Consider the following 25,860-nt stretch of genomic DNA (forward strand, 5'->3'; position numbering starts at 1 on the left):
CAGCAGAGACCAAAGGTTCCTCTAAATTCACGGTCCCATCCCAAACTGCAGATGCTTCAGCAAGTGGTTGAGAACTGACGAGCAAGCTGTGTGTACGATGCTTCCTTCTGCACCCCGACGAATGCACAGCAGAAGACACATTTTGGGTAGGACACTTTTTATAGCTAATGACCAGAAACAACAAAGAAAACTGGTTTCAGCATCAGTTACACACTGCAGTTTTATTTAAGACTGCAAACAGGATGATTCCAGCCCAGAGGGATCCACGGTACAAAGCTGAGTAGAAATGGACAAAAGCAGGAGAAATATTGCACTTGCACACCTTGGAAGTAAGTTTATGTGCTTGGTTTCCTTATCCAGCCACTTTCTCCTTCAACACCGAGGAAGAGAAGGTTCAGACACCAGTATTACGACCTCCAAATCAGAATTTTCAATTTCCATGGTGAAATCTCCTCCTTACCCCTTTGTCCTAGCCGGATCTCCAGCCTTGGATCCACCATCCAGTTCCCCAGAAGATCCATTTGTTCTGTGGAGTCTTCATTTAATCTAATCACAACTGCAGCCCCTGTGGCAACCCTCCCACACATCCCCATCTTATTCATTCCTTGCCAAGCTTCACTCATCAGTGACCACAGCGTTTGTCACGGGCTGCCTGCTTCTTCTCAGTTACTGCATGGACCTCCAGAAGGTCCCCTGACCTCCTGCCCAGACACCAAAATGAAAATTTCTCATCTGCTTTCTAGCTTCTGGCCTCTGACACTTATAAATCTTAAGCTTCTCTGCCCTGTTTTGAAATTCCCATTATACTGTATTGTTTTTTTCTGTATCTCACAGCATCACCAAACCCTGAATCCACCTACCTACAGCTCTAGATGCACATCCACCACCACTCTCAGCCAGCTAGGGTGACCAAAAATCTCTCACCTGGGCTGCTCTAAATGTACAAGAACAGCATCCTTCCTAACAGGCAGGACACGCAGTAAGTATCTTGGCTGTCGTGGAAAAAGAGAATCCAAAATACTATGGAGAAGAAAAAGAATGAGATAAACTAAACCAAAACTACTACATACATGTACCAGAAGGCAAGAGCAGAGACCTTGAAACAGAGGATGGGCTCTTGAAGATGCCACCACAAGCAGCCCACCTCTGGTGTGAGCACCTGCCACAACGTGGCACCACCACCAGACCCTTCAGCAGCACCTCAGCATTAAGCTTCTTTCCTTTTAATGATCTGGGTTTTACTACTTCTTGTCTGATTCCTCTCCTGTGAGATACACGTCCTCCCGTACACATGGCAAATTCTTGTATGCAACCCGTTTCAATCTCTCTGTGCTAGGCTCGAACTGATTGCACCTTCTGCAAAGGTGGCCCTTCCTTCTCAGGATCAGGCCCACGGTTCCTCACTGCTCTTCCCAGCACGCCAGGAGAAACCATCAAGCATCAGGAAGTCCTGAGGCTCTGCATCGTGCTGCAGCCCCCCCAGGCAGACCTGCAGCCAGTCCTCAGAGCCCCACTGTCTCCATCAGGACAGTCATTGGGGTTTCATCCCTTGTAGCTGGCTTTTAGTGAACACACCACTACACATCCACAGGAATCAGTGAGCAGAGGGCAGTTTAGGTTAGGTTTCTGACCTGTCCAGTTTGCCATTTATCTCTCAAGTAAGCAGCAAAAGACACGTTAGAAAAGAATTAGGTCTTGGTGGAGGGCAACCTGCTGGCCTCTAACAGAATCCGAGTTATGTCCTAACGCACAAGTTCAAACAACCTGTCCTTGTGTTTACCGTGATTATCTGCTACAATTTTGCTTACTCCTCTGGTTTACATAAGCAGCCTGTCTGTTATAAAAATGGTCTGCAAACAGAGCCGTGGTAGCAAGCTGGGAGAGAATCGGGAAGGCAGAGCAGAAACACCATTAACGAATGGGAAGGAGAAGCTCAAATTTCTGAAACACCACCTCTTTGCCAGCTGAGTTTAACACCCGGACTACAGAGCTAGCTATTCATAAAAAGAAGTCTTTTTCTAACCTCTAAATTTCTCACAAAACCCAGCTTAAAAGCAACAAGAGTTTGTCTCCACTGTGTGAGTCCAGAATTGCTGTCTTTCAAAAAAGGCTACCGGGACCTTTGCGGTGCCACACTTCGGAGAGCACTTTTGCAAAATAAATCAAACTCTTCAAAAGCTCTAAGAAAAAAAAAAAATTAATTAATTAAAAACTTGCAGCTGAAGGTTAACCCAAGCCAGCACAAAGACCAGCTGTGACAGCTCACTGCTGAACACCATCTCCTGAGCTGCTCACCTGAGCAGCATCTTGCAGAGAAAATAAATGACTGCCCTTCTGCCAGCACAAATTCAGACCTCGGTGTCAGGATGGTGAAAAGTGAGAATCAGGTCACGGACCGACCGCAGAGCTCCTCTGCCTGGTCTCCAGCCAAAACCAGTAGATCCCACCACAGCTTTCCAGTTTTAGACTGAGAAAACCTAACTAGAGTACTGGACTGAGTAAAGGCCCTCCTGCTTGGCACTGGGAGCACCTCCGGAACAGATGCTGAACAGATATTTCTCTCCATGCGGGAAGCTCTATGAAAGGATTAAAATTTTAGAAGAAGGCACAGAATGGAATAGCTTTAAGGAAAAAATAATACAAAAAAAAAAAAAAAGTGGGACGATTCTACAAAATATTAATGCAAATCATACCGAATGGGTTTGGATCTGTGCCGGGCAGAAACAACTGTTCGGAGTCCCTCCTACCCTCCAGTTGTCTTTTAAGGTGTGCCAAGGCAGCTCACGTGTCAAGCAGATGTCAATCTAATCCGAGCTGCTAGAAGAAGATACCTAGCAGCAAGTTCTAATTTTCAGGGCTCTCTCTCTTTTAGGAGGCAGGAAGAGCCAAAAGGCAATTGTTCACTCCGCCGTTTTCCAGCTGGGTTTCTAAGATAGAGAGCAGTACCAGGCTCTTTTATAGGGAAAAGGCACAGAGGCTTCCAGAAGCCACTTCTGGAACAGAGACTTTACAGATTCGCCTCTTACAACCATCACCAGGGTGCTTTTCAGAATCAACCAAAAATAAAGATTCACGTGCTAACTTGCCTTTTCTTTCCTTACACTGCAGCAGCACCACCGAGAGCCACCGCCGTGGATGCCGGAGCAGCATGCTGTTCTCCAAACACAAATATTAGTTCTTCAGGGTGCTCTGCAGACAGACACGACACTCCTCGTTCCTCAGGTGAGCACCGCATGCAAGAGCAAAGCAGGAGCTGACGCTTCGCAGCTGTCTCTGCCCGCTTCCACATTTACGGCGCTCGCAATTTTCCCCCTCTCTGGAGGAGCAAAAGCCAGAATACACAAAAGTAACAGGGTTTAAATAAATTCCACGTTCAAACCTCAAAGCCAGAGCAGCAGGATCGGTGACTGGCACTCCCAAGCACAGCTGTAATGCAAATAAGGCTCGAACGTATTTACTTTTGCTGGCGGTTGGTGAAGTTTCGATAGTGTATCTCTAGCACAGAAAATTGGTAGGAGGGGAACCTACCTTTCACTCCCAGACTTCATACACTTTCTTACTCAAGGCCAATTAACTCAAGCAATAAGGGATTAGAAGCTCATTAAGGATGGGAGGCCAACTCCCTTTATTCCAGCACAGAAAACAGACTTATACAGGATTTGTATAAGCCACGTGCCCTTACCATTCTGCTACGGATCTCAGCAGACACCAAAACATTTAATTCTCATTCCTGGCAACAACTGCTGAAGGACAAAGACCTATGGCACTACGGAAAACAATAGTAGCAAAGCTAAGATCAGTGCACATCTTAACAGTATGTGTTTGGGACAAGAAATAACAAAAAAGCAGCGATATGCATCCAAGTTGGTTATTCTCCTATGAAATTTTTTTGGCAGACCATAATTTGCAAAATATTTGGCACGACCCTCCAAAAACTGAAAAGCTGAAGCTAGAAATAGAGCTTGACCACAAAAGTACTATTTAGCAACTAATGCTGCACGGAAGATACAAACAAATACCACATGAGGGGAAAAAAAAAAAGGCCAAATTTTGACTCAGTTGGAGCAGGCCACTGGCAAAAAGACAAAACAAAAAGAGCTTCTTCAAGTTACAGCTATGCGAGTAAGACTGTTTTGAAAAGTTCATATATTGTGGCACACAATATTATTGGTGAGCATAGCATAAGATGACACAAATCAAAGAATGCCCACAAAGCTGCTAATATACTGAAAACTGAGCCCATGCCTAACAGCTTTACTGGTCAGGATGTAAAATAGGGGAAAATTGAAATAAATAAATAAAAAGATACCTTCAGACATATTATTCATCTACACACCAATTTGGATTTTAAAAGGGTTAATTCACCAGAAAATAAAAAGAATAAATTTAATCAACTCTCTTCCTACGCTGAATGCACACATCAAGACACAGGAAAAAAATCCCCCCCGGTATTATGGATTGCAAATGCAAGTAACATTAAAAGGCCGCACATTTTATCTGCTGCAAGGGAATTTATTTATTCCTTAGAGATGGAAGAACTGAAAGATCTGTCAGCCAAAATACGTGAAGAAGAGTGTCTATTTCTCTTCTTTTCACTGCAAAGAGAAATGAGCATGTTGAACCAAGGCAGTCACTCTTAACACCTCTACCAGGGCAAGGCAGAACCCTTAACCCTAAGCACTTTAGACATCAGGAACTCACACGATGGACACCAACATTTCACATTTCAGGGAAGCTATGAAGAATTTCTGATAGTTTGCACATAACAAGGACAGAACCACTGGGCGACACCTCATAGTCACGCAGGAAATCTACGGTTAGGGTCCAAAGCACTTGGCTGTTCTTTCCCATCACGATATAAAATCCTGGCTGGCTTTCTAGACTGGGAAGAAACCGTGTTGTTGAAGGAAAAGGCAAGTCTCAAGCCACTTCTGTTTTGTTCAAGAATTACACACCATCCTTTTCTGTTTTGGTAGTAAAAAAATATAATAATAATAATTAATTTCTCGCTTTGTAAGCAGGAGTTAACCCACAAGCAGTGTCCCTTCAGGAGGGCAGAACTACGGAACCGCCGCTGGTATTTTTAAGAAGAAACTGCAAGTCACAGACTGCGATTCTCACACCAGCGCCAATGCATGCAACTTCCTACAACACCAGACACGCTTCTGGATGTCCTCTCAGATTACTCAGAATGAAATATCCAAGCGTACACTTCTGTTGTTGTTTTTAATTAAAGCTATTTTGCCTAGAACTGCGGTGTTTCGTGCTGAGACTGAGCTGGGTGTGCAAGCTCTTTTTAACTACAGAGTGTTTGGGCAACCCCCTCCGGCTTTTAATATCACACAGAGGCTCTTGTGCGGTACCAAGCCTTCCATGCCAAGGGCACAAATCTCTTTTGCAATTTATCTGATAGAATATATAGAGAGGTGCAGGTGAAAAACATGCATTTAAATAGGGAAATCTAACTCCAACATCGTTATTCAGCGACTGCCTCCTTAAATTTCAATTCCTCAGAGATACACAAGCAGTTCAAAAAATAAAAGGAACAAGCCATAAAGTTGTCTTCATGAAGAAAACAGATTTGGGTGTTTCGGTCTGTTGTTGTTGTTAAATAAAACAGCAACCAGATTGGAAAGAATGAATAAAAAAGCAGCTGTGTAAATCAAAGATAAAAGAAAAATAGTTAAAAATAGGAGTAGGGAGATACTTTTGTCCTAAGTTGAAGTTCTGTTTTGTACCTGTACTATATCAATTGTCATCTTCTTGGGGTGAGAATGGAGAAAGGTTTGGCTTGGTTGAAACAGAGCAATTGCCTCTCAATTTCACTTGTGTACCTGTGTATACCCATCGCAGTGTGCCTGCCTCCTTTGGATCACTGGGATGGCACCACTGCTCAGCTGTTTCTACTAGAATATAACGCAACACTTATTTACAACCTTAATTTATGTCTTACCATGATGAAATAGTCATCAGTAACATTTCTACTTCTGCAGACAATTTAAGATCAGTCTGAAAGTAAGCTTAGTAACTTCTTGTAAGCTTTTAATGAGGAAAACTAGAACTTTTAAATGTGCTAGATACATAAGGAAGGTTAAGTATAAAATGCATCTTGCACTTACACTAAGTGCAGAGAGGATGTGATCTGTAATCAAATGGCAGCTGTAAAATCCTGGAAGATGTGCTATCTTATCCCCTAACACCATACTTTAGTCAGAATGATATTTTTCAAGTTTTTTTTTTCAATTTTTATTTTTATTTTTTCCAGATTTTGGCTCATTGACTCATTTAATGATATAACTTTAATTTAAAATAACTTTAATATAATGATAAAGCAGAAACAAGGGCTTTTCTACAGTTAAGCTACGCTTGCCGAACACCAGTTTCACTTCAGTAGCCTGGTTTCAAGTCACTTGGCCAGTGACTTCCCCAGTTCATTTGTTCTACTTTCTTTACAGTATGAACATAAGACCTGCTGCTTGAGCAGCATACACACTACAGAAATTATATTATTACAGTAAATTTGGCCTTATGATTTAACTAAATGTGTAAAGATTTTTTTCCCTGTGATTTTAATGTAGTTGAAAACATCTTCCATTTTGCCTTATTCCTCTCTGTTTCTAGATGTCATTAACTCAACAAATTACCTGCTTGACCCTCGGTGGGCCCTCGAGGCTGTGAAGGTAATGCCCCTCCATCCTCTCTGGTTCTGCAAACACCTGCAATTCCCACCCCTGATACATGTAAACCTCTCCCTTCTGCAGCCATGTGGATTTTGCATGGACAAGGAGTGTGTTCAAGAAAGCTGGAAGAAAATGTGATAGCAAGTCAGTCGTAGTAGCTGGCAGGAGTAGTTCAGCTGCCACGTGCAGGGCGTCCTCAGCATCCTGGTTATGTTAAGAACCACCGTGGTGGAGGCTTGATGATCTGCACACCTGCCTAATTGAAAGCAACAAGCCACAAGATCTTCATGAAATAAAACACTAAGTTGTGGGGTGGTTTTTTTTCTTTTTTTTTTTTTTTCTTACATAAGACAGCAGCCAAAATGCAAAAAAAAAAAAAAAAAAAAAAAAAAAAAAAAACAGAAAAACAAATGCAAAAGCAGCCCTGTAAATTAAAACAGATCACATCCACATCCTTAAATAGAAAAGCCAAAGTCGTCGCATGTAATGCTACACTTGCTATAAGGTATCTTGAAGACATGATATATCCTGCAAGTATATTCCACCTGCAGGAAGCTTCAGATATCATTCTTGCCCTTCTCTGCCTAAATCCACGGGAGAGTAAACTCACGTAATCAAAGGGCAACCACACAGGGATCACATGCAAATTCCACTCCAAGCTTTGGAAAGCTGCCCTCAGCCAAATAAAATGATATACGGAGATGAAGCAATGAAATCAGAAACCATGAGAGAGTAGGAGGGCCACCGCCACCACGTCACGTTGAACTCGAGACTGCATCCCGGGGAAGGATGAAGCACCAAGCACATCCACCCTAGCCGGCACACAGCATTTCCCACACACTTCCCATACACTGCCTGAAGCACCAAAGCCCCAAAATTAGAGGCAGCAACTGCTTCATCTCTCTCTGAAGCCCATCACTTCATGGTTTCATGGAGAGAGGCCAAAGTCTGCTGGTTCTCCTCCTCCTCCCCCCAAACGTCGGCCCTACAGCAGCTACCTCTGTTGGCCAAGCCAACAGAGCCCATCTGTACTCAAGACGTTCCAGTCTAGGATTGAGACAAATGTCAACACCTACAGAATGAGAAAAAGGCAAAAAAATTATGTTCCTATACCCTAAAAAAAGGCAATTGGTTGTGTTTGCAGGCCTGCATCTGAACTAGTGTGGCCAGGAGGGCTGGGGAGGTGACTGTCCCCCTGTATGTGGCACTGGTCAGGGCACACCTCAAATACTGTGCTCAGTTTTGGGCTCTTCTCTACAAGGAGGACACACAGTTGCCTAAGCATGTGCAGAGAAGAGCAAGGAAGCTGGTGAAGGGACTGGGAGACAAAAATTGTGAGGGACGGCTGAGGGCACTGGGGCCGCTCGGTCGAGAGGAGGCGGCTGAGGGGAGGCCTCACTGAGGGGAGGCCTCGCTGAGGGGAGGCCTCCATGATGCAGCAAGGGGGGTGCCGGTCTCTTTTCTCAGCTGACAAGTAACAGAACACAAGGAAACGGTCCCAGATTGTTCCAGGGGAGGCTTATGTTGGCCATCAGGAAAAATTTCTTCATGAAAAAGGTGGTCAGGCATTGGAACAAGCTGGTGGTGGGGTCCCCATCCTCGATGTATTTAAGAGATGCGTGGATGTGGCGCTGAGGGACGGGGATTAGCGGTGGGACTCAGGAGGTCAGGTTGATGTGGTGATCCTGAAGGTCTTTTCCAACCTAAACCATTCTAGGATGGAAAATCATAAAACATTCTCCTCAGAACTCCCTAACCATTCTCTTAACTCCCTTCCTCCTCATTTGAGTACCGGGAGCCAAACTTAAAAAACAGCTCTCTAGACAGCAACAGCTTGGCAAAGTTTTAAAGGCATTATGTTAATCAACAGCACTACACACATTTTCTGACCATTACTTCTGCCTCTTTGCAATTACCCCAGCAGACTATCAGAATTCAAACAGTGCTTTTAACTTCAATCCAGATGTGCCTGACACAAGAAGAAACAGCACTACCAGAAACTGCTTATCCTGCCCAAACGCTGACCCACAGAACTCCTGAATTTCATGCTGGTGTAGGTACTTTGGATATGCAGACACAACACAGCCCAGAAACCCTCATCCCTTGTGAACCACTACTGCTACCAATGCCCAGCAGCCTCCCAACACGCATCTGCCATTATCTCTCTCCTCCAGTGGAAATTGTCCTCCGAAGGCAGAGGGCGTTTAAAATGGCAGCACTTCTTTCAAAAAAGATTTTTCCAATAAAAAGTTATCTCAGATATTTGAGATAATCCATCGTCATACTTTAATTAATAATCCCTGAGAGCCCACACGACTGTGAATACCCGCGAGTGACACATCAAATACTCTCCCCCACCCCACCATAGGCCAAACTCAAAGGAAAAATTTCAGCTGCTGCCGTTTTCAAATCCTGGGTAAATACAACACAAATACCTCAAGCTGTTAGTCACTGCAGAGCAATGAACACTCATCAGACAGACATTGCTTCCTGTTCCGCTCAAATGCTAATTCTTTAAGTTTTATCAAGACAAAATACATCCATACCAGACAGCGTAGCCCCACCTTTTTTCTTCCTACCTACTGCATTTACATCCCCATGCTTCTGCAAGAGACTTTACCACTTATCTTCCATTAAGATTAATGGCAATGTCCCAGTTATCTTTGGGAGACTATCCAGCGATTATAATTAATCTCTTATCTTGCACGTCTGTACATTAAACAGCGAGTTAAGGCAGCTGTACCACCACTGACTATTGCTTCACCAACAACGGTCAGCAAACAGGCATTCGCATAGCTGAGAACAGAATAAAAATATAACTTCTTGGAGTAGACCATCAAATTAAATTTAATATCTGGCCTTATGATCTCTCAGCCTTTGCTGTTCCTTCTTACTAATAACTCTGAAGGAAAACAATACATTTCTCGTGTACTGGGCTCCTTTGGCAGCATCCTGGCAAAGCAGGTTACGGAGAAACACCAAAAATACAACTCCATCTTCTTCTCTAAGTAGGGCATTAGTATGGTGCATTGATACAGCATCCAAACACAGTAAGTTCATCTGTTCCACACTTAAATTGTGGCTACTACTGTTATTTGACAGCAATTTATTTATTTATTTAACCTTTATTATTTAACCAGAATAAAATTGAATACGAATGGCTTATACCCAACCCCAGATTTCTGCATTTCTACTAATGGAGAAGAAGTGATGCCCTTATTGCTGCACAGGTGGGTTATTCAAAGAAAGCTCCATAAGGGTTACTTACCAATAAGACAGCAGACCCCTGCAAAGATCTCTTTGCTTTGTGAGGAGAAACAGCACCTGCCTTTCTGGAATATCTCAATTTTCACATTTCAACAGGCTACAAATCCGGCGGTTTACATGAACCTGAGAATATGTTTCAGTCAGCTTTCTGGACATGTCTAGCCAAATCTTCCTCACCTCTATGAAATCATGAACTTACTATATATTTCACTCATGTGGAAGACATAAAAATAGACTTGGGAGAAAACTCCAACATGCTAAAATATCAAATGTGGCATTAAAGGTGCTGCTTTCACGGACCAGTTCAGTAAAAGCAGCAGTTCTGGCTACCAGCACTGTATGTCAGCTCAGAGCCCTCTGTGATACCTGTGACTGCATCCTGCACAATCTTTTTACTATCTTCAGGAGCAGAGAAGTCAGCAGAAACACATACACCAGCACTGGGGAAAAGCACTGGAAGAGGCTAAGATTTTGGAACAAAAGCCTTGGCACTTCTTGTTCTCCCTCTGTTGCAATAAGCTTCAGATTTTTTTATGGCCTGCTTGTGATGTAGCAAGAGGCATCTGCTCAAACCGTTTCTTAGTGTTCTCCAGTCTCTGAAGTGTGCGATTTCAAGAGCCCTGCGATGCTAAATGTGCTAGCCCCATAATTCGACTAGCTCTTCACAGAGCAGAGAGGAACACGCCGTGCTGCGTCTGACAGCTGTTAGCGGTCACTGGATCAGAGATAAGAAATTATCCTTTTCCCTAGTACCCCCACTCCCACCTTCCTGAAGTTTCTGCATAGACCAGTCCCGTCTTAATCCCCTTGCCTTGATAGGGGCAGCATGGAAACAGCACCCAGAAAACAGATTTGCCTCTGAACTACAGTCCCAATGGGAAGCAATTCCTTGCTCACCTCCTGCGTGCTCTTTTCACCTGGAGCAGGTGAGAGAGCCCCAGGGATGCAGTCAAGGCACAGTGCAGCACGGTGATTTCCATCCGCCACGGGGAAGGATGAGCTTTAAAGAAAGTCCATGCAGACTCTATCCACTGTGCTGGGTAAAATGAGTTACTGGAACCCTTGGGTAAAGGACTGTAACAAAATGAAGCACAGAATGGAACCCTCTGTACCAAATACTGAAATTTTCCCTAAAATAATCTTGGAAGGAAGCAATTTATCCAGCCTCCTTAAGTGAGGAACTCCTGACAGCACAGAGCTCCAGGTGAGACGTTTCCCATGGGCCAGCTGCCTGCACATGAACTGGCAAAGCAGGGGCTCTAAATGATGGCAATGGGCTAAGCATCACCCAGCAGCTGAAGACACTGATTTTTTAGAGCTGGTTATGTGGGTAAGGCTTCACTCTCAGGGGAACTGCTCTGCTTTCCTGATAAACTGAAGTGATACCAATCTTTCTCTGGAACAGATTCCATAAACAAGACAAGGAAAGGGGATGGGAGGTGCATGTCGAACAATGCTGCATGTGAAATTCATGCTGTGAAAACACGCTCTCCAGTCTAACAAACCACAGCCTGGAGAAAAACGTGGTGGTACATAGTACACAGACCCCATCCCTACATCTAAGCAGGCTTGGTTAGCCTGTCAGAAAGACGACTACGTGGCGAAGCCAAATGGAAGTTCAGGCAAACAATCCTCTGCACTACCTCTTCCATAGAAACACTCTGCCAGGAGATTTGAACAAGCCCTAATGAAATAAATTGGCTTTTGCCGTTTTTCAACTACTGTCAGCGTCAGGTCTAACTTATGTACCTCACTAAAAGCAAGGTAGCATCTGTTTTTATAGGTAATAAATGCAAATCTTGAACAAAAAACACCCTGCCCTTTGCCCTAAGCCTTTACTGGAATCCCACAATGCCCTCATAACCTCATGGGTTGCCATAAACCACAAATCAAAGGTCCGCCAAACCTTGATGAGGTAGGAAGCCTTCAGAAATTTGGAGAGAGGGTGAAGCGTTCTAAATCTTTGAAGAAATATTAAATAAGAAATCCTAACAAAACGGCAAAGCGTAAGAAAGTCTCGGTAATCTGAAAAGGGAGGCATAAGGGTTGCCTCGAGCTGACAAACAACTTTCTGTGTGAGCAAACCTACCCGTTTCGCATTGCTCTCCTACGGAATCACCTGCGGTTAACGCTGCCTCCTCTCTTCATTCACAGCCACAGCCAAGAAGCGAGGTGCCAAAGATGAATAAAGGTAGCGAGCGTATTTGTTTTTCCAGCTGCAGGGCGGATGGACAGTTGCTGGTGTCAGCCAAATAAGCTGGCGAGCTGCGCCCTGGCCTTGCTTCCAGGAAGAGCTGTTCCATCAGACACGGACGGTCGGCTATCACTCTGCTTGGAACCACTCGGCCACCTCACGCTGCAAAACCTTGGCCAGGTTCAAAGCCATCCAGATGAGTTGGCTCTGAAAGCAGACGTCTTCTGGAGACGACGCTGAAGCAGGTAGCGGTATGCAAATGTCATGATCTTTGATCTGTTCTTCCTCCTCAGGAGATTTCCCCTGCTGTCGGGGGCGATTCAAAGGGGATACGCCAAGTGCACCACGTGCTTCCTCTGAACGGGTATCTCAGGATGAAACAAGAGCTCCAGGGTGAAAGGCAGAAAAGGCAACTGAAGACTACGTCAGAGACAAGGCTGGTAAGAACAGGACATGAAACTCGACAGAACAGGCTCTCAGCTCCTCTACGACTGAAGGGATGCATCAGTGCAAGGCAAACAAAGCACCGAACCCAAGCAAGCGTATAATCCTCGCAGACAAGCGCTGTCAGCACACTTAACATCGCCTCCTACATCAGCCCTCGCTGAAGAAAACACTGCTGGCACCAACAGCACCACAGTTGCCTTTCTGGATGCAGCCTTGGCACTGGCTGACAGAAGCATACTGAAAGTTGCTGCCACGCTTTCTTTGGCTCCTCTGGTACCCAGCCTGGGAGGACAAACCTCTTCACAAAGAGATGGAAAAGAAATCAGACCGTGTTTTGAAGATTTCGGATGCTACCTGCTTTTCAGAATGAGAGCTGGGGAGAAATGCTCCTATGCAGAGGTGCTGTAGCACCGCAGAACCTTTAAAGAGCCCCAGGCAAGCCGCAGGGCTCACCAGAGAGCAGAGCTCCCACGAGGTCAGGAAGCTGCCACGTGGTGCTTTCAGAGGTGAGAGCCACCAGATCAGAAACATTTCACACGGGGCACTCTGGCACCAAAACCTTGCGCGTTCAGCATTCGCTTTGAAAGGCAAAGCTTCTGTTAAACACTCGGGGGAATGAGTTTAGGTCCTCACACCCCGTTAACGGGAACCACAGGCACACAGGAGGTAGTATTTAAACCCAAGCAGCTTTGAGTGTTACACGATAAAAACCAAATGCTTAATAAGGAAAAAAATCAAAGATTACAAATAAAAAAGCAAGGGCTTCTCCCCAACTCCTGAATAACCTAAAAGTGGGTGTCATTAAGCCACTGAGCAACTTCTCAGCAGCATGCATCTCACCGACTGCATCCCGAAGAAAAGCACACAGTTTCCCAGAAGAGAAAATCCACAGCAGCAGGAAGAAACTCAACAGCAGCTGGTTCGATGCCACTGCAAACACCCTTCAGATGGAAAACCAGGAGCGTGCAGAGCTCACGCATGGCTACAGCAAACACTGCTCAAGCAGACAGCTCTGATCCAGGGAGGAGGAGTGGAATCCCTCTCCGTGACAAATGCTTACGGCTATCGCTCCGTGTAAGCGACGTGGAGGCACCAGGTAAAGAAGCGCCGAAGCAGGGATGGTCTGCAGCTGCAGAGACACTCATATAGAGTATGAATTAAAAAAACAAAGCCTTAATGCCCCATTTTTGATCTGTTGGCTTTAACCAGGAGGTTCTCCTGCTCCGTGAAACCAGGGTGACATTAAGAACATCAAATACCTGCTCTCAGCAGGCTGTTACTACAGAAGTTATACGTACTCCAGGGAGCTGTGAGTAAGGTCCTGACCACAAAAGCAGGGCCAAAACCTGACTTGAACTTGAGGAAGTCTGAATTTATGGCAACCTTTTGAAGTAATCAGTTGTTTTTTGATGTTGATGGTGGTGTTTTTGATTTGGTGGGGTTTTGTTTCTTTGTTTTTAATAATCTGGAGCAAAAGCACCTCTGGCTGTGCTGATCCCATTCCACGGCTCAGTGTTTTCCTGCACAGGGCACTTCTCAGCCAACGTCGTTAACTGGTTCAGGAGATTAAACAACATCCCAAGAGAATGAGAGAGGCTGAGCACATGAATTAAGAAGGGATTCAATTTCTGCGATATTTACCAAAAATGTGTCTTGTTTACGGATAGTTTCTGCTATTAATTTGGTACATTTGTCTCCCCCTGTGCTTACTTTGAAAGAAAGCTATTGCAGCACTGTTCACGACCCTGCTTGGGAAAGCAACAAAACACAACAAGACAAGACAGCTTCAGTATTGCCGCACAAGATCATATTTTATCATCGCCTCTCAGCGAGGACAGACATCGAGCTATTCATCACTCAGAAGCAGCCTGCAGAGGGTGCTGGGCTGAGCAAACACACGATTTTTCAGCTCGGCTGCCAAATGAGAGCATTCAAAAGGACAGTTCGCATCAACCACCCTTTTGTTCCCCTCCCTCAGTGCTTAAGGTTAGTAAAAAGTCTCTTTGGGGCACTTGCATGAAAATCCACAACAAGCAAAGCCCCGCTTAGCTGGGAGAGAAGGGCACAGAGGAGGCAGTAGCGAGCCTTTTGTTCCCCAGCAGGCTGGTGGTGAAGGCACTCACACACAGCAGAAGACTTTAAAATCCTTTTTATGTGTAAGGGGTGGTGACCCCACAGCTCTCAGTACAACACAGGGTATTCCTTCTCCTAAATCTCTCCACCAAATCTATCCCAAGTCAATAAATAGCCAAATAAAACCCCATCAAGACCTGGGAAACATCTGGGAAGCACCTACCCACAACTCGGGATGGGATCTGACGGGCCACTCAGTGGAGGCTAAATTCTACCTGCAGTTTCTCAAGGACTCCTTTCAGCTTTCTGTCCCGTCGCTGGACAGCTGGAGAGTTTCCACATTAACGCCACACACACGAGGTCCGTTTCAGTACCAGCTCCAGGAACACGAACAAGCCCACACCACTTTTAAACTCCTGCTTTGAGATGGGTGTGCGACTGAAGTGGGCAAGCAAAAATCTCACCAGGAAGGTCAAGCTGAAGCCTCTCTTGTAGCCCTCATCATTGCTAATGGGTACGATGCTGAGGACACGAACCATTTGACAGGTATTGGGGGAAAAAAAAAAACACAAATGTTGTCATATTAAGTTCCAGTGAGTACCCAGATACATTACCAGCTCTTTCAGAAGCCAACAATTTAAGATGTGCCTAACACAACGCTTTGGGAGAAAATGTATTCAAGTGGATTACAATCAGCTTAAGAGTAAAATCCTCTATGAGGGAGAAAAAAAGCTTTCCCAACACAAATGGACCAAGTAACACACTAGGATTTTAACGAGAAGTGTGCTTCCAAGGCTGGTAGGCCCAAACTTGGATCTACTTCCACCCACAGTGCACAGGTAAGAAAATAGTTTATTTAAGGATGGTTTCTTCCCCACCCTGAAATGCATTTTTGGGAAAAAAATATTAAAATAAGGTCAACAATCCAGTACTTATGAGTACCCTACAATCAACCATTGTGCGCCATGGAACAGAGGGGAAAAAAAGCACAAAGACTAAAAAAACACATTTTAGTTTTAAGCTTCCATAGCAGTTATGAAAAGCAAAGTGGGCAGGAGGTTTTTAGGAAGGCCTTAAATAAGTTTCTGTAACCTAATAGCGAACACAAATATTTGCTTAACCCCCGCCTTCAACTTCCAAAAATGAACTAATTACTCTAAAAGCTACCAAATGCCCCAAGAGGAATTTGAGGCACGAACCACCAGCGCCACCAAAAAGCAACTGAGAAAGAGGCAGATCTCCCACAATCAGTAGGGCTGCCTCCTTTAGACATCCTAAAAACAACTGTGCTGAAGACACCGGTGACTCATTATTGGTGATGGAGCAGGGAAACCACTTGAAGAGGTGAGAGGAAAATTCCATTTTAATTTCAGAGTGCTCTCTAGCAAGCCTTGCCTGAGCTCCGAGACAGAACAACAATCAGATATTGACCGAGAAATGCATTTTATAAACACAACTGACGGCCCTCAGCACGCACAAGATGTGCCATCTGCGCTAAGAAGAGACTCAGCATGGGCAGAGAAAATTAAAAGTACAATGCTTACAGGTAACTGCTCGCAAGAAAAGAGGTTTACCTTCGTTACTCTCAAAATTAACACCACATCAATGACTTGCAGGAATAAGCTGGCTTTGCATATTTGCCCTAAGTGCCTGGGCCACCCTATTGAGCACTCCCTTGACACAGTTCCTCCCTGTTTGCAGGGCTTTATAAAAACAAAGAGCAAACCAGTGACCTAGAAACAAACGCAGGCTCCTAAACTACTTTAAACTCATTAACTTTATACTTGCTGTAGGGGCATACCTCTGGCAAAGGCTTTGATTTAAACTTGTCAGGTTGCACTATGAAGTTTATTCCTGCCTGGGACCCGTTCAGAGCAGAAGGGGCATTTTTCACAACCCGAATAAAGGAGGATTTGGGAGGAGGGGGTCATTTATTTTAAAAACGGGCTCTGTTTACATGGCCCAGAGCAGAGCCATGCATTCGACCAGCTCCGGAAGCGGAAACTGTATGACATGTCAGCACAGCTCTCCGCTAATTAGCAGGATAATGAAAAGCAGAATATTTCTTTTTTTTTTTTCCCCACGGACAGCAAAGGGATGACACAAAAACATTTCCCTGCGACACAGCTCGTCATTTCTCATCGGGCTGCCCCGTGCTGTGCCCCAACACGCTAGCTGAAGGCGCACTGAGCTTCAGATTTAGGACACCCGAAATGTCCTTTTGGGGCATTTGGGGCCGGGTTCCCTAGCGGAGAAGCTGACTGATCCGTGCACAGCGCTCTAGGAAAATAAGAAGGTAAATATTCAGCACGGTGAAAACTGTTAAAAAATAACTCCCCGAGGCCACGAGCAACCATTTCAAAGGGGTGGTGGGAACGAGACGCAGCTATAAAACTTCAATTTGAACATTAGCAAGGAGCCCTCCCCCAGCGCACGGCAATTACCTGCGCCTTTCATGTGGCAGCACAACGCACCTCTTCCTGTACCTTTGGCTGTGCCAGGTCTATTTAAAACACACTCAGCAGCGGTGTGAAGCCAAACAGCACTGCTGCCCTTCCCACGAAGCCCAACAATTCGGATTGCCACGGCACAGGCCGAAAACGTGAATGCTTTCTTTGCAAGCGGCCCGGCTCCTGAGGTCGCCGAGCATCCCTGGTGCCTACAGAAGGGGCTTGCGTCTTTCTGAGGAAGGGACGTGCTGTGCCTACACCTCTTGTTTCACACATTTGTGGTTAAAAATTTCAGGCACGGTACCTGCAGTTCCAGGAGCATCTCTGGGACTCCAGCAGCGAGCCCTCACCCAGCCCCAGCCTCAGCCTCTAACCAGCCCTAATCTGCTTCTGCCTTTCCGCACGCTATTATTAACCCCGGGGATAAACTCGCACCCTTTTAATCGGGTGCTTGAAGCGAGGAACAGGCAGGGCAAGCCGATATCCCCTCTGCCTTCCCCAGCAGCGAGGCGGAAAAGCGGCGCCCGCAGCCCTCACGGCCCCGAGCCTCCAGCACCAGCCCGGCTGGGGCAGCCGGGGGGGACACCCGGGGAGGGAGAAAAAAAAACAAAACAAAACAAAAAACAAACAAACAGCCCTTTTCTCACCTTGTAGACATCTCCGTAGGTGCCGCTGCCCACCCGCTGGATCAGCTCGTAGTCCTGCTGCGGGTTCCGCCTCAGGATGTCCCCGCTCGGCCGAGCCGGAGGCTCCATCGCGGCGGGCCCTCCCTTCCCTCCCTTGTCTCGCCTCACGGGCCGGGGCTTCAGCCGCTGGCCCGCATGGCTCCGGCCGAGGGAAGGGGGCTGAGGGCGGACAAAGGCCGGCGGAGGAGCCGCAGCGCCCGGCCCCGAAAGCGCCCAAGGGCGGCGGGGCAGCGGCGGGGCGGCCCCTGGAGGCCCGCGGGGAGGCCGGGCCGGGCCCTGCCTGCGCACCCGCTGGCCCTTTGTCCCGGCGGAGAGCGAGAGCCTCGGCTTCCTCCTCCTCCTCCTCCTCCTCCTCCTCCTGTCCTTCTTCTCCTCCTCCTCTTCCTCCCGCACGCAGCGCCGGGACGGGCCAGGCCGGGACGGACAGCACCGGGCCGGGCCTGCCGCGACGCCGCAGCGCCACAGCGCGGCCGCCCGCTGCCTGCCCGCCCTCCTCCTCCTCCTCCTCCTCCTCCTCCTCCTTCTCCTCCTTCTTCCTCCTCCTCCTCCTCCTCCTCCTCCCTGAACCCTCAGGCCCTTCCCCGAGGCTCCTGAGGCCGGAGGGGGCAGCGGCTGTGAGCCCCTCCTGAGGGGAGCGCACGGTGCTTGGGTTTCTCTCCGCCTTGTGGGGCTGAGGGATCTCGTCCAGCCTCAAATCACCACATAAATAAACTTATATAATAAATATATAATATATAAACTGTGTGTATGCTGCTGTCCGAACAGCACTGAGCCTTCTGGCTGATGCCTGAGCCCCCTGTGAGGGCTCATCACACAGCAACACCCAGCTCCCAGTACAGGGACAGGGGCAATTCACCCGCTGCCACACGCCAAGGACATGGGACAAGTGTAGGGCTTCCCAAATTTTCGTGCTCTGGATTGTAACCTCGCAGCCACGTCGTCATGTAACGCCTGTTGTGGGCAAATCGAGCGCCACAGCCAGTCAGTGCGATGATAGGCACACAAGAATTAGCTCAGGCCTGTTGGGGCTCGTCTCCTTGGGCTGCCAAACTCAGAAGCACTTCTTTGAAACTGTGAGATGGCAGGAGTGCTGTATCTGCCTTTCCGCCTTTGGAGAATAATTATTTTCGGCAAAACAGCCGAATTTCTGAGTAAAACCCCCCGATGGTCTCTTGAGTGCGAAACAATTTAATAAACCGAAAGGCAGCGGCAAGGGTAGAGGGATGCTGGAATTAGCATTAGTCTTTGCTGCACAGTAAAATCATTAAGGCCTAAAAGGAGGTGTGAGTTTCTAGGTGCAAGAAATACCACATACTCAATGCAGGAAATATGTTTGCAAAAGCGAGGTAGAAAAAAAAGTAAATGGATGCCAGATGTATAAGCCTTTCTGGTGTTCAGGACACCGGACCGGTTACTTGAGAACAGATTCTGCCTCCTTGGCAGGGAGACAGCCCAACCAGGTCCAATCTAGCCTATTGACAAAGCAGCTAGGTGCTGATTCCCAGTTTAAAATGGAGTCTGGATTTTTAGCTTGCTTCAGCACATTTAGAAATGCCACATGCACGTACCTGAACCAGCCCAGCTGATTGCATAAGCTTTTCCTTCAAAACACAGGCTCTCCAGCAGAACTCATTAGGATTATTGGACTGTTTGAGGTTAAACTAAAGACAACTCATGCAGGCGCTCGGGAATTGCACAGTCGCATCTGATTTTATTGGGTTTTGATTTATGGGCTCATTTGAAACGGTGTGTTTCAGAAGCAGGCTCCGAAATGTAAACTATCCTGCTTCCAAAGAGGCGGGGAAGCATGTGACTGCTAACTTAAAGAGATTCGCGTTTAATTTCCCCTTGTACTCTGAAAGCTCTCTACATCCTGTATATTCTCTCCAACATAAATACGTAAGTTTTCCTGAACACCCAGCAAATAAAGAAAAGAAAAAACTATTTACCCTTTAGGGAGCTGTATTTCCTCCAGCGATTTTTAACAAAACAATTACCTCTCCCCCATAAATTAGCTTCCTGCACTCCTGATAGCGAGCTGTTTGTGTCCTTTTTTTTTTTTTTTTTCCCTCTTCCTTGGCCAAGGGTTCGAGCACCGCTTCTCATTTGACTGATTTTCTGCTCTTGTCAAGACATCAGAAGACAGCACAGGAAAAGAGGCCGTTTCATTTTCCAGGAGCAGATGGTGCATTAAGGCTTGGCCTCCTCGAACGTCCTGCAGATCCAAGGGCCTTCCGATGGCTGCAATTTAATGCACAGCCTCCTTTATTGACCGCTATTTTGCCCTCGCTTGGTCAGCCTTCACGTCCCACCTGGAGGTTTAGTTTCCTGTAGCACGTTGCCAGTGCTGCGGAGTGAACTCGGAGACTGCCTCGTGATCCCTGCTTTATTCCATCTTCCCCAGCTGGGTCCCAGGCGCTGCTGGAAGCGCTTCTGGAAAGTGTACATACCTAATAGCAGCACCAGCAATGTATTATTACAGCCATTTTATGATTATAAAAATTGAGGTAAATGAATTGTGTGAAGTATATGGTCCAAGACATGGCCTGACACCGCACACTTCCAGCCATCTCCTCCTGCACACACACGCTGGTTTCCATTCTGTATTTTCCACCCGGGACCACGCTGCTTTTCTGGTCAAGCACGTTAAGGAATGTGCTTTTATGTAGCATCTTTCATCTGGATGGGTCCCAGCCTTAAAAGGAATGTTAAGTGGTTTTACATAAGGCATTACGTAGGATTAGAGAATGTGATCTGTTTGCATTGTAGTCTTAACAGGAAGAACTGCGAAGGTTATTTAAATGAGACATCTAGATTTATCTGGTAGCGGTCGGTGCAGAAGTGTACCAATTTCTAACTGAGCAGTGCCATAAAGCGGCTCGTAAAAGCAGCACAGGGTGCTGTGCATGTGAACGCATGCTCATTTTCACCTCAGAAGCTGAGCTATGAAACATCAGCACGAGGAAAAAAATTTCAGCCCTACTTTTCATCAGGTTGCTAAAGTGTCTTTAATTTCACACGGTCTGTTGATCACACACCGAAGGTGTTCAAAACTATTCTGTGGGATTACTTCATGGGATTATTACTAAAATAGAGCAGATGAACAGCAATAAGGAAGCCAAAGACTCGGGAATCAGCGACGAGGTCTGCAGCTTTTTCCTCTCATTGATTCGAGCAATGCACTATTGCACATCAAACTTCATTGTTGAGGTGACAAAGCAGGTGCTCAAGAAGTGCTGCAGCATTTTCGGTGTGGGGTTTGTGGTTTGGGTTTTTCAGACTGCTTTTCCTCCCTGATGAAACACGTGCTGTTGCTGCAGACTGCTGCCGCAAGCCCGGGGCCTGCCCGGAGGGAAGGGTTGAGGAGGATGGAGGAGCTCTTTCCAGGGCAGCTCCCCACCACCAAGTCCAAGGTAGGATTTTGGAAGCCTACTGAAAGCTTCTCAGCGTGGCTGGTAGGATGCTGAGCCTGCTAAAGCTTCTCAGCATCACTTCAGCAGCTCACAGTGCTGCTCACGCCGCTTCACCTGCTGAGCTCTGCTAGCAGGACCCACGGACAAGAGGGGCCAGGCAGGTTTCCCAGGGGCTAAATGAGCTCTCGTTGCTGGCACGGCCCTTTGGAGCTGGAAGCAGCTGGGATAACGGTTGCTGTGAGCACACGACTGGTGCAAAAGATGCCAGGAAAAAAAAACAAAGAGTGGGTAAGGGGGCTCTGAAGACAGCCGGCTATTTCAGTTGCAAGAGCAGAAAGAGGGAGGGGTGTTTCTGAGGTGGAAACACGATCCAGGAAAGAAAAATCACAAAGGGTCTCCAAAGGACAGAGCCTTCCCAGGCTGTCCAGGGGCTTGTATCCCTGGCAGGAGCAGGAAAATTAACCCAGACATAGCTCAGCCCCTCTGCTGGCTTTCACTCGGGTCCTTGGGCAAGGATTTGATTTTCACGGAAGGAACGGGAGCCCCGGTGGCTGTACATTACTCCACGTCACCTCGTTTACGTAGCTGCAGCTTCAGGGCACTTTGCAGCTGAGTGTGCTGTTTGTGCTCAGCAGGAAGGAAGCGAGGGCAGAGGTGAAGCAGGCAGCTTCGCCGGCAGCCACTGCTCAGCACGGGGCTGCAGGAAAGTGTGACCGCTCAATTAAAAGCAGCGTTAACGAGGGGACTTCAGAGCACTGCCTGGAAACCCATCTGCTCCCCTGGTTTCCAGGTGCACGAACCTGGCCGCAACATATTGCGAGTATCGTGCTGAATCATGCAGGCAGGTGGACGCGGGTATTTCTGCCAAGGCACGAGAGGAGCTGGAAGCCTCTCCCTGGGAAGAGGTGTATCTGCAGGGGGAAATCCTAGAAACAAACTTGGCACAGGCAGATTTTGGCGTGGACTTACTACAGCCACGTTGCAGAAAAGAGGCTGGTGGGGAAGGATGTTTTGAGCACGGTGTCCATCTGTCTGTCAGCACAGGAGAGAAAGAAAGAATCGAAAACAATATTGGAAATAAATGGGCAGCTGGGCTTAGAAGAGCTCTTACTGACCCTTAGAGAAATGTGAGGAAGGAAGAGAAGCCTGGGAAGGTTGTAGTTGGTCCTCCAACACCAGCATTATCCGAATCCAGAGCCGAGAGTGGGATATTTTATTCAACAAACCCTTGGAAGAGTCCTGAGAGTGCCATTCGGGGTGAGGGACCTACTGGAAACTGGCCTGATGGTTTGAATCAGATTAGAAAAGTTGCATCTGTTTATTGTAGGACTTGTGCAATCGTTTGTTGTCCCTGTGCTCAGCCTGACCAGACCCAGACAGCGGGGAGGCAGCCCACAGCGTTAAACCCAGCCTGGCCCCAAATGCACTCGGAGGTTGCTTTGGTTGAAGCTTTTGCCTGACGTCTCTTTTATCTAAATCACTTCTCCTATTCTTTGGTCGTTCCTTCAGTTTACAGAGCATCTTCCAGAAGTAAGGTCCTCCCCGCAGACTGATGAAACAAGTCAATTAATTAACTGCTGCAACTCTGTCTGCTCTCCGAGTGAATTATGATGGCTTTGTTACAGCCACGGTGTGCAGCAATGTTTACCAAAGGAGCAAAGACGATTCCTCTAGTTGCAATCCCTGTTTAAATGTAGGCGGTCACAACACGATTTGGGGTGAGAAACAGGAGCGGCAGGAACAGGAGGATTTCCTAAGCAACAAAGATCTGCTTCGCTTAAAAATAATTCAGTAAGGAAAAAAAAAATAAAACAACAACAACAAAAACCAACAACACAGAAATATGAGAAAGGCTTCAGAAGAAGAGGAGGGAGAAAGCTCATTTCATTTTAACACTTTTTGCTATTTCCTAGGAATCTTGGCCTCCTAACCTGAGGATAAGGATACAGAAACAAGAACAGCGATGACAAATCACTGCCACAGAGGCATGCGAGTGCTTAGGAGAAGTCTTCCTGCAATCTTCTCTAAGCACAGTTAAGATTTCCCCTGTACTTTCTCATGCAATTAAGCAGAAGCAGTGTAAGAATGAAGACGGAGAAGGCAGAAGAGATAAGAATAACCGCAGGAAGAAGCAAATGTGTTCAGGAATCTTTTATAACCAGCGTGAGGACGGACCTGGCGCTCCAGGAGGGCCCAGGCTAAGGCAGTGAGGTGGCACCTGGGGCAGAGCAGGGATTTTGCAGCACCCGACCCCTTACATAAGGATTGCACAGCACGGCTGTCTCCTGCTGGCGAAGGACTGGGGGTGGGAAAAGCAATGCTGAAAGCTCTCGGGGTAAGTGGGCCAGCCGAAACCAGGTGAATTATGAAACTGCCCCCGCGAGCTCCGGGAGCGTTGCACATTATGGGTTTAAATCCAGGTTTTCTGTGGCCTTTTCAGCACTGTGCCCCCAAGCACTCCAGCCCCACGGCCGCGGTATCTCTCTGTGCAGTTTTCTCCTTTTGTCTTTCCCCCATTTGGCGTTGCTTTTCCTCCAGAGTGCTTCCACTGCGTGCCCGTTCAGCGTGCCTGCCCCGCAGTCAGCTCTTTGTGATCTGGCAGCTCGGGCAGCAAGCACGTCGAGATGCCTCCGAGGGAGGGCTGCTCGGAAAAACAGAGGCAGGAAGAGCTGATGGAGCGACGGGGTGGAGGGTGGGTGGCAATGAGCACGTGTGGAGTGAGCCTGGGAACGAAGCCATGCCCAGAACGCCCTGCCCCGGGTGGAAAAATATGGCAGGAACGTTCCCCTGGCACAGCACAGGACCAAACCTCTGTCCCTCCTTCCCTCTGATGCCACATGCCTTAACAGAAAGAGAAAGGAAAAAAAAAAAAAAGAAACACCCATAAATGGGGCAATACAAGCTTGACCTGAGCTGCAGTTCTCAGAGGGAATGAGGAAACAGGGCCTGAGCCCATCTTGGTTTAATCAGACTTTCAAATTAACAGATCTCCTTTTCCATCCTTTTTTTTTTTTTTTTTTTTTTTTTTTTCCCCTCTCCATTTCCCATCTGCTTTTCTTTTAATCTCCTCTTTCAACCTATTTGAACTTGGGCTGTCTCCAGTGTAAGAAATCCCCCTTGCAATGCTGCCTGCTCCTTGTCTGCTTCAGAGAGAGGATCGACACGCACACAGGCCTTTATTATGTGTATATTATAAATTTATATAAATGCATATTAACAACAACCCCCGTTTTAATTCTTTATTACATTATTATTATATTTTTATTATGTTTACAATAATATCTGTTTTACAGGGGTTATTTATAAAAGTTGTCAGGGAGCTCCTGCAAAGGCAGCGAGGGGCCGGGCAGCCCGCAGGCTGCGGGCAGGAGGATTCAGCTGCTGGCCACGTGAGCCAGCCCTTCAGCGAGGCGAAATTACATCTTTCCCTCCAACGCTATAAACACGGAGGGGAAGGCAACGGGGGGCAGTCGCTGGGTGCTCGAGAGGGCACTTAGGAATTAAGTATCAGCACACCAACGGGAGCACAACGAAACGTGACTTGGGCACCTACTGGAACATTGCATTGTTTTTGTGTGTTTTCCCTGCTTTCACAAAGAACAAATTCTGATGGTTCCTGTGCACCCAACGAGGCTGAGCAGCCATCTGGGTTGTCCCCGACCACCACAGGCCAGCGTGCAGCATGGAGCAGCGCTCCCCCAGCATTTCCAGTTTAGGTGGCTGTGCCTCGAGTGCTGCACCGTGCTCCTTCCAAAGGGCAGCAGGGAGCTGTGACGGGTGGCTCAATCTGCTTCTTGGCGAGCAGAAGCATGGGCAAGCATCAACACAGGCCATAAGCTGTAGGCAAGGGCTGGTTGGGGCACGGCCAGGGCTGGTGCTGCTGCTCCCCTGCCCGAGTTTCACGCCTGGGCGTTCCCTTGCGCTCGGGCTGAGTCACGGTCTCGCGTGACAGAGCTGTGAATCAACCCCAGACACGAGGGAAACCCTCTCGTTACCATCCCAAACACGACGGCTTGCTGATATGGGGGAACTGGGGGTGTGTTACCAGCTGTGGGGCAGCTCAATCCTGGGGTGCCCAACCCTGGCACCTCTTGTGCGGCATCCAGAGGTGCAGAGTGCACCTCCTGGGGATGCTGCTGCCATGGGGGAGGGAGCAGCACCCCAGGGCAGGATCCAACCAGTGATTTCTTCACCCTAGTGTGCACCAGGGGTGAGCAGGGCAGGATTTCTGCCCGCTGTGTGCACGGGGAGCCCCAATGTGCATGGGCACGGGGGGTGTCCATGGTGCGTGTGCACCCCCAGACCTTCAGGGCACCCCAAGCAGGACACAATCCCGGGGCGAAGGGCGTGCAGGCGTGACCCCCATCCCTTTGGGGTACCCCTTTGGGCTACCCTTCTGCTGCTCACCCCCTACCTCCACCCCCACCCACCCCACGGGGGGATGACAGCGGGGGGGGGACCGCGAGCCGTGGGTACCCGGCGGAGGGTGCGCAGCGCCCGGGGACGAGCCGGCTCCGGCTGCGGGCACCCCGTGGGGCTCCGTCCCTTGCCGTGCCGTGTTGTGCCGTGCTGTGCCGAGCCGTGCCGTGCCGTAGAAGCGGGCGGGGATGCTGCCGGTGCCCCCGCCCGCCCCCCGCCCCCGCGGCAGCC

The 25,860-nt window shown here is 47.7% G+C and overlaps 1 protein-coding gene across 2 annotated transcripts in view; it reads right to left on the reverse strand.

Annotated features, from left to right (window-relative positions):
* The window catches only part of MAP4K5 (mitogen-activated protein kinase kinase kinase kinase 5), a 68,338-nt gene extending 50,200 nt beyond the window's left edge, over positions 1 to 18,138 (reverse strand). The window contains exon 1 of one of the 2 annotated variants that reach the window (XM_032188961.1): positions 17,759 to 18,138. In XM_032188961.1, the coding sequence (XP_032044852.1) occupies positions 17,759 to 17,866 (108 nt within the window). In that variant the 5' untranslated portion in view covers positions 17,867 to 18,138. The remainder of the gene's footprint in view (positions 1 to 17,758) is intronic. The other variant, XM_032188960.1, reaches the window with a different exon arrangement.
* Between the last annotated feature and the right edge of the window lie 7,722 nt (positions 18,139 to 25,860).

Source organism: Aythya fuligula, chromosome 5 (assembly GCF_009819795.1).
Source record: "Aythya fuligula isolate bAytFul2 chromosome 5, bAytFul2.pri, whole genome shotgun sequence".
Lineage (NCBI taxonomy): Eukaryota > Metazoa > Chordata > Aves > Anseriformes > Anatidae > Aythya > Aythya fuligula.